The sequence below is a fragment of the Oryzias latipes genome, chromosome 12 (genome assembly GCF_053564925.1).
Source record: "Oryzias latipes strain Hd-rR chromosome 12, Olatipes_Hd-rR_3.1".
NCBI classification, from domain to species: Eukaryota; Metazoa; Chordata; class Actinopteri; order Beloniformes; family Adrianichthyidae; genus Oryzias; species Oryzias latipes.
Window position 1 is genome coordinate 22129695 of NC_136248.1, and position 13952 is coordinate 22143646.

The 13952-nt window shown below is 38.2% G+C and overlaps 1 protein-coding gene across 2 annotated transcripts in view; it reads right to left on the reverse strand.

Annotated features, from left to right (window-relative positions):
- The window catches only part of eng (endoglin), a 52682-nt gene that overhangs the window by 19243 nt on the left and 19487 nt on the right, over positions 1-13952 (reverse strand). For both annotated transcript variants that reach the window (XM_023961175.2, XM_078956327.1), the window contains exons 3-4: positions 10504-10637; positions 2046-2159 (exon numbers count right to left, since the gene is read on the reverse strand). In XM_023961175.2, coding sequence (XP_023816943.1) covers positions 2046-2159; positions 10504-10637 — 248 coding nt within the window. The remainder of the gene's footprint in view (positions 1-2045; positions 2160-10503; positions 10638-13952) is intronic.

The window sequence follows — 13952 nt, forward strand, 5'->3', positions numbered from 1 at the left end:
TCTCCTCCATGAAATTTGATCTATTTACAAAAAAAAACTTATTTTAAAACGTATTTTAGCAACTTAATAACTATCACAAAACAGGTAGAAAAATCTGGGAAAATAATGCTTGCAACACTTTATAGACAAAATACTCGCTGTGCACGTTTTTTTTTTTTCTTTATCTTTTTTTCTCAACAACCTTGTGCATTCAAGTCGGCCTCGGGAGGCTTGGAAGAGCTGTGACACTGAGCCAAGCTGTCAAGCTGCTGACGTACTTTCTCAGATGCTGAGCAGATGCTGATTCTCTCACACTGCAATCTGCAGCAAAGCACTATTATCCCCCAATGATACGGCTCATCCCAAAAAAACATCCTGCAGTCACAGGGAATGTTGTCCAGGCTCTCGACAGGACATGATACAGGATGTGGTACAACGCTGCTGTCAGCGGATCAGTAATTGTTGACATGTCTGCGAACGTGTCATCGCACTGATTGGCCGGCTGCGAGTCTTATTTCTCCTCTCCTTTTAATTTTGTTTGACGCGACTTTATTTGCAGATTATTTACAGTGCTGACAAGTGTATGTCAGGACTATCAGAGCCTTCTTTTTGCACGCAAAGACAAAAAAGCACAGGAAGACAAAACCGCAGGCTTCAGCTCATTAAAAGGTTACTGTTTGGCGGGCGACTGTCAGCTGTGAGCTGTTCGGCAAACAGTTCTGGAGATGATAAGACGTTTGCTTTGATTCTCCCTGTCAGAAGTTTCACATCTGAGTTTAGTGTCCTTAAAGAGTACGTGACGCTTTAGTTGATGAGTGTTGGTTTAACTTTTCATGAGGGGAAAGTGTCCTTATCTGAGGAAAGCAAACTTGATGTGATGTCAACAGACTTTCCACAGAGGAGACCAAAAAAAGAAAAGAAAAAACTGAAAAAAAGTTTAATTTGGGAGGAAATCATTTATCTGAACTCTTTTACTTCAATGATTTGACCTATTAATAATTCATTAGTTCATTCCCCTGTGGAATGATTTGAATAGAGTATAAATGGCGCTCTTGTGATGATGGAACATTAATTTTTACGCTAAATACCATAAGCCCCCCCTTGTTACAGGCCGGTCGAAAACATCTATAATATTTTCTTTTATGGAGCAGATGATAAAAACACTCAAATAAAAACAGCCTCTTAGAAAGACTGCATTGGGGAGTAGGAGTGATTCTCTATCTCCTCAAACAGGCCCAAAGCAGTGCACAGCTGTGTCACTTTGACTGTATGTATAACAGCTGGCACTTGACGGAGGGTTCTGGGGAAAATCAGAAGGACTTTGACTGAAAAGAGACTCATCCAGAACCACTTGAACCGTTTAACGTGATCGGTAACAAATGGTTCGTTAAGCCTGTGTGGCAACAGAAGAAACTGGGATGTTAAGTACAGTTTCTTCAGGGTTTTTCTGCTTTTTTTGTCAAGCATTTTTGGAGTCATTTTTCATGCTTTTAAAGCCCAATACTACAACTATTGCTAAATGTAAATGTAGAATTCATTTGGTTACTTATTCACATAAAATATATGGTTTAAGCTCTAAGCAACCTTTCAAAAAGTGCTAAAAAAAAGGGGGGACATCCACTAAGAAAGAAAAACTATGCTATGAGACATATTATGTTCTTCCAGTCTATAATTAGCTAAGAATTTCTAGTTGTGAACAGGTTTTTTTTTTTCAACTCTAAGCACTAATTCCAATATGTGACTTTTTCCAACATTGCATCAAAGGTCAAACACTTTTAAGGACTCAAAGCACTTTCATGAACCTCACACTTTAACCCTTTAACATTGGAGCTCCATCTTCTGTGTGGATTTTCTTTTGACTACCATAACTCTCATGACCCAGGTAAACGTAATTCCAGTAGATTCTGATGTGACGTAAAGCAGCCTTCCACATTACCAACATAAAGTGTTTCATATTGGTGCAAAACCAATATAAAAATATGAAAAGCCACTTTTCTGCATGTCAGAATCACATTGATCTTGAGAACGGCGAAGTACATGTAAAAGAAGGTTGGGACAGTACTCACGTAAATCTTAACGCCTGGGTTACTGTTGCTCACACCATAGGTCCTTTTGGAAGATGTCAGGATCAGAATCATCGATCTTGCATAAGTCAGATTCAAGGAGAACATTTTATCAACCTGAGAAAGAAAGCAAAATAAGAGAAACAACCTTAGTTACAGTTTAAAACGCTTTTCCAAAAGAATCCATCTTTTTTTTCTATGTTTGATCAAAGCCTTGCTTGAGTCAGCTAACTTTTATCAGAGTTGCAGACAAAGCTGAGATATGATGTTCCCCTCTTGGTGAACCGTTGGGACTGATTAGGAGGACAAAGCAATCTGCTGATATAAATGTTCACTCGTCTGTGTGGGAGCAGCTCAGCTGTCTATGTCCATTTCTTTGGTTACACAGAAGCTTTGTTGTCTATGGTAAAAGAACAAATATCAAGATAGCATAAAAAAATGATTGCAGCAGATATATGCCCTTCAGAGATCGGGTATATATTTTTTAACAAAATTGTCATTCAGTAAGATGAGAAGGTAGCAAGCTGACATTATCCTGGAAGGAACTATAATTTTAGCACCAAGTTTATAAATAACTCCAATCCTATTTTGAATTTTAATTCCCTTTCTCTGCATTCTTGCAAAAAGAACCATTGACACATAACAACATGGCTTCTGTATATGAGATATACCGACACAAAACTCTCTAGCAAAGAAATGCCCTGACACGAAGATCAGTGAAGCATTGCAGCTGTTGCATTCTCTCTGTACTTGCAGGATGCTTCATGATATATTTACATGCAGTTCATGTGTAATTCCCTACAGTAGATACACTTCTTACCATAACCTAAGTGCATTTATTGGTTTTGATTCATGATTTTAGTCCAAAACAGAACATTCTACAAAAATCTGTGGGAAAAATATTTTTATTTTTATCAGGAGCACTTTAGTATTTAGTATTTTTTTATTTTCATTGTTACAGTCTTGTTTTGGGTCCATCTCTTTGTTTCAAGCAGGGACACTGGTACCAACGTAAACTCCAAGTAAGGCTTTAGGCACATGCATCCATATGGGAGGCTGACCTGTACGGGCGCTGCATGTTTTGGGGTTGTCCGGACCTGTGGAGGGTCGTACAGGGGCTGCAGCAACCTTAAGGCTTATGCGCTCACCTCAAGGGGACGTCATGGTGCGTGCAATTGTTACGGATAGCCAGAAAAGATAAACCCAGGAACAGGGAGACTCAGAGAGGGCCAGAGGATACAAAGATTTTAATAAAAAAAACTAATGTGAAGACAAATGGCAAAAGACGCTCCGACACCAAACGCAAAATAATGAAACAAAATGACTCGGGAAAAGTCACAGCCGACCTGCAATGAAAGAACCCAAAAAAAGGAACATGAGGAGCAGCTTTGGGAGTTAATATAATTCCTATGTGCTGTCTCCCTTCTTACCTTTATTAGCCTGACTCCTTAAGAATAGGACCAAGGCATGGAACTGAGATTCACCCAGAGTAACTGTAGAGATTAGTCCCAAGTCCTATCTTTTCATTTTCTAGCCACAGGGTAAATGTTGTGGATAAGGCCAAGGGGTATAGTATATTTTACTAGAAGAAATAAAAGTGTTGTCCCGATTCCTACCATGTTTAGCAAAACCTTTTTGGGTTTTCTGCAAGGACTCTTATTCATCCAGGATAGCTTCATGTCAGAAATCTTTTTTTCTAAAAGTTCATCAGAACTTAGTTTTTTAGAGATGTTCTGCCTCTTATTCAAGAGACTTTGTTTTTTGTTTATTTCTGAAAAAGAAAATTGATAATACCTTTTAGGATCAGTGTCTTCAACTTAAAGTCCGAATTAGCTTTTTAAAACTTTTTTCTGCTTCCACTTTGGCTTATTTATCTCTGATTAAAATATGGGGTTAAGGCCAGAACTGTGATTCAAGCTTTTACATATATAATAATAGATCTAAGCATTTGTTAGACATATTTTTCCCAACCTAATGTGTAAAACATTAAAACTCTGTTCTAAATTTTGTTTCCAAATAGTAAAAGCAAGGACATTTTATTAAAAACACCATACCTGTAGTTTTTTTTTATATATATATATATAGAAGTTAAGGCTTCTAGAGAAGGCAAACCATCTTGAATGCAAAACATCTGCATTTATACATATGTGATCCCCCCTTTAACAACAAACATTTTATTTTGAACGTGCAGGCTTATCTGGAGGTAGATGGTCTTCATTCCAAGCCTGTTGGGAGACAATGAGCATGCTGGGAAAAATTTTATATCCGTAAAATTAAATCTATCTACTTTACCCCTCAGATATCACCAAAATGGGATCCAAGAGAATTGTTATGAGTTCAAGTCTGAGTGATGGAGATTTTCAGGCGCGCACAGTGCAAATTAGGTCTAAGGAGACCACAGACAAATTGCCTATGCACCAAACAGAGATGCATTTGAAAAAGAGGTTTTCACACCCAGCAGAAAGCTGCGTTATGACACTGAGGTGTACAGCAGGCCTAACAACGTCTTTTGTAATGCCAGTCCTGTATAATGACTGCACCTCATAAATTCGCTCCCGCTCTTTGTTGAAAGAAAAGATTTAAAGAAGGGCAAGTCTGAGAAGATCTTGGTGTTTGTTATAGAATGAATGATGTCTGAGTCACTTGTTAAAGTGACATATGTTTGCCGTAGCCTTTTTCATCAAAGCATAAAACCAAACCTTAATAAGAAACTTGAGGAAATACAATTTCTAAAGCTGTATTCTTCAACAATCCCAATTGCACATTCTTTTTGGGTTTATTCATTAATCAAAAGATAGATCCGATTCCACATTAATTAATCAGGATGCTTTGAAAACCAAACTAGAATTGCAGCAAAGAATGCTAAATAATCCTGCAGAATAAAAAATAAGCCGCTCTGGAAAAAACATGGTGATATTACCAACAGTATTATACATTTTGCCTACAGCACAGGTGGAGATGACCATTATATACTGCATATCTAAGTATGCATTTCTCATGCACCCTATACATTTATAATGTATGTGATATAGTATGAGTGTGACAGAGAGCCCCAGGTAATGAAATCTTGATAAGATGCTTGGTTTTCGTTTTCTGGGGAGAATATTTATTATAAAAGAGAAGACAGATTGTGCTGAAAACAGAAAGAAAGACAAAGTTGGAAATGCAAGAAAAAAAATTCTAATACCTGAAGGAATCTGGCATCTGCCAAGGTCTTAGGTTTTTACCTTAATCCTGTTGAAGTTCTTTGCAGCAAGTGAATGAATGGCATTTCCTGCAGTGTTCATTGTGCATCACACAGAGACACCTCCATGATGTTCACCCTAAATACTCCTTTCTAATCAGTTCCATTGTTTCAAAGTCTCCTACTGTGACTTTCATTCTCTCATATTTGAACTCCGACCCCATTCCCTCACCTTTGCTACTTTTTGTTCCTGCGCTTTCAAGATACAATTGTTTTCCTTTTCAGACTCCTTTTTCTTTCTGAATCACTTTTTTTTTTTCTAAAGGGCCTTTGCTGATGCAGTTTCCAGTTATTCTTTCGGTTGTCCCCCTTAAGTTGAATTGGCTCCGCTGTTCTAGTCTCGGCCTGGTGCCAAGACCCTGGCTTTGCCTTCACCGGCGTGTGACATCAACGGGTCCCGCACAAGCAGCCCCTCCCAATGAATTCCCCTGGTCTGTGCGGCCCCCTTGATGCTCCCGCTTTAATCCACTGTGTGGTTCAAGCTGTGAGAGTCAAAACGTCAGCGGGAAGTTGTAAATCAGTAAAAAACTAAAGGAATATAGGATAAGCTTTTGAGGGCACTGGAAGGTTGACGCAAAAGTAAACCTACTTGCTGGCTGAAAAATGTACTCAAATTTTCTTTTTTCCCTCCTTAAAGGACAGATACGGCTAAAGTATATATTTGCTTTATCTATTGATACGATAAAGAAAATCCTCTCTTGGACCCAAAAGAAAACAATAATGCCAACTCCGCACTCTGTCCACTGCAGCACACACAAAATGAAGAAAGACCTCTACCTAACCCTGCAATAAATGGAATCACTGAAAAAACAAACGGGTTTCTTTTTTTCCCCGATCAACCCTCAATTTCTAATTTTAACCCTCATAACCCCAGCAAAAAGAAATAAAATAAAGAGGAGACATTTTTTTCTCTAACAGTTTAAATCTCTTTTTTTTTTACTACCCCCTATTTTTGGGTCAATTAAAAAAATCTTGAGGAATTGAGCAACATTGATGTTTGTGCCACAGTCTGGTGCAAAAGCAACAATCTGTTTGCACAATCTTTGGCACTAAAAAACTAAGCTCGTGTCAAGCAGAAATCTGTGAAGTTCAGACCTGTATTAAGCCTTTCTGTGGAAAAACTAGAGAAGAATTCACTAAACAGAGAAGATACCACCTTTATGAATTCTGTATTTCAGTAAAAAGTAGGAAATAAATTGCCTGGAGCTTTTTCGGATAAGGTAAAAAACAGAAACATATCAGAAGGGTGAAAAAACTGGTGGGAAGCAATCCAACATCTGATATTAAAACCACATTGAATATATCTGCTTCTCTTTTTTATAAAAAAAAAGGACCTAATCAATTGAGTTGTGGGGGGAAAAAAAGATATAATCAATGAAAAAAGCAACAGCTTAACAAAACCTATATGGAAGTAGAACATAAAATACAAACAGAAGCAGCAAACAAAGAGAGCAATCTGATAAAGAAATGAATAATGTGAGCTGACCGACAATGGTGGGCTGTGAAAAATGAGCTTGGTGCAACAATACCAGCATATAGATTAAAAGTTTTCTTGAAGTTCCCTTTTTAGCGTCATTCTCCGAAGAAAAGTTTGAAACCCAAAATGACCTGGTCCACTATCTGCACTTGTGTGTTTGTTTAGCTGAGAAAGGAGTTTTTGTAAAAATACAAAAACAAAAAAATGCCAATTTTGCAGACCTGTCATTTGTGGAAGCCTGAAAAAAAAACTGGTATGTTGAGAAACCCGCTTTCCGCCATTTCTGGTGTCTGTTAAATATCTCAGCCAGTTATCTCCCTGATAAAAACTGGAAATAGAGACTGGGTGGGAGTGCTTGTTCGTGATTTAAAGTGGGAACACAGCACTTATTTCAGAACCAGGATTGGCTTGCACAAACTATTGGGCTAACCTTAAAACAGAAAAGATGTATTCTGACAGATTCAGATAGTCTATCTACCACATGAACGGTTCTCCACCTTGCCCCATCGACAAGACTGATGCACACTAATGTCTTATTAGGGCATTGAGAACATCCGCCTTTTTTAGTGGATGCTGCCCAACTTTTTGTGTGGAGTTTGCCATCTTGGCAAGGCTTTTTCTTTCTTTTTTTTCCACAAGACTTACTCTCCCAGCAGATCATTAATTGAAATGCGCCTCTATACATACAAAGGAGAGCTGACAGTCTCGTAATGACACGCAGCTGCTAGCACTTGACATCTTGACGTACATTAGGAAATGCACAGGTTAGTCTAATAACCAGGAATAACTCAACAATTGCTCGGTCTGACTCCTGCAAAGTCATGACAATGTGACAGTGAGTCACAATACACTGTGGCAGGACCTTAATTTATATTGGTTATCGTTAATTTCTTGATGCATGGAAATATATATATATAGAGAGAGAGAGAGAGAGAGAAATATTTTCTTTTCCTTTTGAAAACTAGTAGTGACTCCCCAGTCTGACATCAAAGCATTTGTATTTTTTAAGCATTTTAAATATGTTTTTTTTCTTTCCAAAAACTCAAAAGGCAACGATATACAAACCTTTTTTTTTTTTAACATTCAAGCAAGAAACTATCAGACTTCACCACTACTGTCTGTGATGGAGGTAGCAGTCCGACTGAAGTAACAGGTCTGCAAGGGACACATTTCTTGCTCTTTTGGAGGAGCTAAATACGTATCTACACCATTATACTAATAAATTCTTTACAAATCATATAATGTGATTTCTTAATCTTTGGTTTATTTCACAGTTGAAGTCTACTAAGAATGAACACTATATACCCTATATATTGTCTGGATAGGTTATTGTTTTAAGGCAGCACTGATGGTTCCTCAAAGCTATAAGTTCACCCCATGTAAGACTTGACCCAAAACATTTGAAAGAAGTTCCTCTTCTGCACTTTGGACATTTGGACTTTTTTTTTTGTTTGTTTTTTGTTTGTTTTTTTACCATTAATGAATGCAGTATTTTTAAGTAAGGCTTTGGAGGCAATTACACAGCTTGTGAGGGAAGTTTTAAAGTTCTGTTTTGCAGAAAAAAATGATGGTGCGAAAAACCGCGTGGGTGAGTCGGCTCAAATGTGTGCTGGTGCAGAGGCGGTGAGGCCAAGTATGTGATTATCCTATCTATTTTCTTTAGTGTTATTTCATGAGTCCATCAAATATGCAGCATGAGTAATTTTTTTTTTGCTTCTTACTTAAAGTAGATTTTGCACAACAGTCTTTATTTTGTGACTACATTTATTTAGATGAACAGTCTACACTGAGCAAATCTTCATGCTTGAAGAGGATTGTATGTTCATGCAGTTTGCTGCACATTTCTGAGTTTTTTTGTTTGTTTGTTTTTTAGCTAAAAGCAGGGGTTTTTCTATTTTTTCGACTGTACCAGAGGGTGTCTTGCAAAATACAAAGTTATGAAATGCAGCGTTACGCTCCAAATGGTTCTCATGTGCGTGAAACATGCCAGAAAAGTGTGAAATGCAAGGGGAACATGAGACAGGCTGCTGGATTTATTGTCCTGTCAACTCCAAAACTTAATGAATTTTGGATAACATACGGAAGTAATGTTAGTTAAGTTAGAAACCTTGGGGTTTTACTTGACCAGGATTTATCATTTAAGGCTCATATATCTCAGGCGTGTAGAACTGCCTTTTTTCACCTGCGGAATATTGCTAAGATCAGAAATATACTTTCTAAGAGTGATGCTGAAAAACTCATCCATGCATTTGTTACGTCGAGGCTGGATTACTGTAACTCCTTGTTAGCAGCGTGTCCTAAGAGTTCCTTAAGAAGTCTCCAGCTTGTTCAGAACGCAGCTGCTAGATTGTTAGCTGGAACCAGCAGAAGAGATCACATCACTCCTGTGTTAGTTTTGCTCCATTGGCTCCCAGTTGATTCTAGAATTAAGTTCAAGATCTTCCTGTTAACCTATAAGGCCTTACATGGAATGGCCCCGTCCTATATTAAGGACCTCATAGTCCCTTACCAACCAATCAGAACACTTCGCTCGCAAAATGCAGGACTGCTTGTGGTTCCTAGAATTGGTAAAAGTACGGTTGGAGGTAGAGCGTTTAGCCACCAAGCCCCTGTCTTATGGAATAAACTCCCAGCTCATATAAGAGAGGCCGACTCAGTTTCTACATTCAAAGCTAGACTGAAAACATTCCTCTTTGGACAGGCTTATTGTCAGACTAGTTAGTATTCAGAGATTATTTAACTTAATGTGAGTTTGTTTAAATTAAACTTAATAATAACTATTTCTTTTAAAAGGCTGCTAGAAGTTGAAGCTGGGGTAACTATGGTACACTGGGGTTCTGTCCTCTTTCCTTTTTTACTTCTACCCTTCCTCTCCTCTATTCTTGATCATAATTTATCATTTAGTTCTCCATGCCTCTGTTTGGTGCAGTGCGATTCATGTATTGTCCCTCTTTTCCTCTCCCCTCCTGGGGAGTGGGAGTGCTTCCAGACTCCAGTTGGCTCATCCGTGCTCCAGTTCCTGACCGTTTACCTCGCCTTTGCTCCTGCTCCTACACCTGGCTGTGGATCCTGCCTCTGGCTCATCTCTGGCTCGTCTCTGCTCTGTACCTGACCGAGTACCTCGTCTCTGCTCCTGCTCCTACACCTGGCTGTGGTTCCTGTCTCCGGCTCGACTCGCGCCTTTGACTGTCCCGATAACCACGGCTGGATGAAGCTCGTCTGCTGGACTTTTATATATGTAGTTGTAGATTTAGATAAGTTAATTCTTCTCTAAGATTTCTGGTAAATCGCCTGTCCGTCCTGGGGGAGGATCCCTCCTTCATGTGGGCACCCCTGAGGTTTCTTCGTTTTTTCCGGAATCCGGTTTTTTTGGGAGTTTTTCCTTACCGCGAAGGGGGGTCTAAGGGCAGGGATGCCAGTATAGCTTAGTCAGTTTGTTAGTTCATTTTAGTATTTTTCTATTGAACTCTTTGTATTCGTGATCCTTTTGATTTCATGTTTTACTTCGAAGCCCATCGAGACGACTGTTGTTGTGATTTTGGGCTATACAAATAAAATTGAATTGAATTGAATTAATGCCAGTCTTTAGTCAAATCTGTGTCAATTTTTGTGGTTAAAAAAAAACAACACTTTTTTTTTCAGAAAGATATACCTCATCTTCCTGTAAAAAGCTTGAGTTGTCCTGTTTTTTAGATTTACTTTTAGTCACTCGGATTGAGGAAAAGCAGGAACACACTTACCGCGTCATAGTGCAGGTTCAGGATGTGGACCTCGACCTCCTCTTTGACAAAACTGGTCCAACAGCCAATTAGCATCTCCCTCACATACATCGACTCCCTGTCCTCATTCTTCGGTTCACATGTCGGAGTCGAGGCTGAAAGGCATCAAGTGCAAATGGTTAAGCAATGTCAGGCCTCTAATCTAGTTATAATGAATCGTTTCACTCCTCCGAAACAAATACAGAAGTTTCAGTATTCCCTAGTGCTGTGTGTCATGTGCCAAGTAATGGAAGCTTCTGAGTCAATCTGTAATAATCCTGTCATATTTTGACACAAACAGCCAGTGAATTAAAACCTCTGTGTGCGAAAGCCAGAAAGCTATCACATAACAGATAGATAAACCCCGCAATATCACAGATCCTCTGTCTGCAGAGGGCTAAATTTGCTATTAATCATTGTGAAAGCTTCTCCCTGCTTTCAGAGTATGGATGTTAAATGTGTGGGTAGGACTACATTGTTTAAAAACAGATCCCCCGCTCCACGTTTATCAGACGTGTCAGGACGCAGAGCTGCAGTCATCCATCAAGCCCGCTCACTCGGCTTTCTGCAATGAGGCTGCTGTTTAACCTGGGGATCCATGGCTCTGGAGAGCGAATTAATCAAGCCAAGGCTGGTCATGGGTGAGATGGGTTATAAATGCTTGGTGTTTGACCTGGGCGAAGTGTGGGTGGGTTCCATTGTGGAGGATTTGAGTGAGTATGGGAATCAGCAAAAACTCTAACTCTGACGTGACTTGGAACAAAAGATTCGCTAACAAACGTCTTCTTATCATAAAGAAACAAACACTACCATCAGTGCATGGTTGAAAAAAAAAACTGTTTAAAACTTAATTAAATCCTTGTTTGTGTGGGATATCTTTGTAAGTTCTCATCTGAACATTTTACGTTCAACTAATTATGTCCCGCAGCAATCTTGGACTATAACGACTGTACTGTTTTTGCAATATTTCTTCCTTTAACAAAAAAGTTTCGTCCACACCCCATATTCAAAAACTCAAAATGTGCACACACCTAGTGCCTGGTGAACTTTTGCCATAGTTAATGACCCCACACCTCCAAAAAATGATGACATCACAGTAGGTGAAACTCTCCACACAAAAAAAAGAATGGGACCAAAATCCCTAATAGGCCTCAAAAAATATACTTCAAAATCCACAAAGGAAACCAAAACACCTGTTGAGGATATCCAGATTATTATTGGATGGCCACAGGACCATTTTGTGATAAAGTGTAAAATTGGTCAATTTTCACATATTCGCACAATACAAGATAAAAAAATATTATTGAACTTCACAAAACTTTACACACATACCACAAGCTTAAGTCTACAAAAAAACAAGGTTGTGTTGACCTTTGACCTTAGGGAGAGGTTGCCACCTTGAATAAAAAAACAGAAAAACACCTTTGGTACTAACACCTCCTAGATATTTCAGTATATCACCTCCTATCGACCTGTTTGTAACCCCCAAGCAACCAAAAACTATGATGGTTGCTATGGAGATAAAACTAACAGAAAAGCCACCATCTTGAAGAAGAAAAAAAATATTTTTTATGAATTAGTCACATGAAAAAGGCGGAAGGGGAAAGTGAGGAGCTTGTAGCAGCCGCCCATAGCTAGTTAGGGCGAGTCAAAAGGGCCCAATGAGAGCGGAGACAAGTCATACACTCCTGCTTGCAGCTTTAATTTCACTTGAAAATTTCACTTTACAATATATATAGGAAATTGTTTGATTTAAAAGTTGAACTTCGTCCATTGACAAACCTCCTCTGTCGTTAATATCTAATTAATCTCAGTAAGCCAAGGAACAATACAGACTGAATACAGAAAAGATTGGTTTTGAACATTCTCTATAGATGACAAAATATGCATTTCTCCCATGTATTAAGATAGTTTTTGTTTTCTCAAATAATAAAACTAAACTGAAAATAAATCATCTTCCACAACTAAAGGAAGGAAAATAACACAGTTATACCAAATAATAGATCTGGTAAGTTCTTTAATAATTTAGTCCTTCTAATATAAACTTTTGATTTTCAGATGGTTTTAAAGCAGCAAGTCAGTAAAAAGATAAATTACCACATTACAGCTCGATTTCTGTTCTAAAGCTGCTGTTCTTTAATACATAGAGGCTGCATACTTTATCAAATCCTTTCTTTTTTACCTAATAGCATAATCAGTTTTAGATTTCTTTCCTCTCTACTGAGTCTTAGAAAAGGGCATGCAATAAAAGTATAGATGTAAAATAATATTTAATAAGTCTGTGTATTTTTGAAGACAATATTGGTATGTGCAGTATGAGGAAAAGTATTATTCTAGTCAGCTTTAATTTTTCCTACACACTCTGAATGTTGCCCCTTGTATTATCTGGTTTATAAATTAGGATATCCAGTTTTTGTTTTTTTAATTAGGCAACAGAGCCAGAAATTATTTACCCAATGAATATGCACAAACACCTTCTACAGAATCACCAGATGGAGATATTTTTTTCTTTGTTGGTTGGGAAAAGTATAATGATGTAGACACCTGCATCCACACTGATGTAGCAACTTAAGCATAAAAATTACTCCAAACACTATTTCAGGTTATGAAAGTGGAAAAAAAGAAAAAAAGATCTTGGCACAAAGATGTGTTTAGAAAAAAGTTTTTGTTTAAAAAGAAAAAGTTTCACAGAAAGAACCCTTATGTCATTTGTGTAAGTAAATGTCCAATAGAGATGAGCTGTATGGTGGTGTAGTTGTCAGCAGAGGTTTTGGTTTGAATCCCAGCTGGGTCCTTTCTAAGTGGAGTTTGCATGTTCTCCTCGTACATGTCTGGTTTTCTCTAAGCACTTTGGCAAACATGTCCAAAAACATGCTTAATTGCTAAATCCAAATAATTCCTTAGGTGTAAATGTGAGTGTATGTGGCCCTGGGACAAACTGTCATCCTCTCTGCAGTGACTAGGACCCAGCAACCCCATCACCCTAAGAGGGATTGAGCAGGTTAGACAAAAATTATGGATAGATGGATGTCTAATATAACTCAATAGAAAGTCTGAGTAGAAAGATCAGAAGATGAAACAAGCGATTAAAAATAACTGAATTATATTTCTCAGCACTAAATGTTAATTTTGACTTTTGTTTGAATCATCCGGTGCTGTCAGTAATCTGCCAATCAAACACCTGATTATCAACACCTGAGAGTTTGAGCAGGTATTGTCTAAGAATGCAAATATGACAGCAGCACTCAGAGAGTAAAATCTTTTGATGAGGTAGTGTTACCATGCAGGGCAGCGTCTCCCTCAATGGCTAAAATCTGCCATGAAAGCAACATATCAAGATCACCTTCTGCAACAAGTGGTAGTTCCATATCTCTAGAGATTTGGGAGGAGAGGTGAGGAAATAACTTTCCAATGTTGTTGACTTGAGTGTC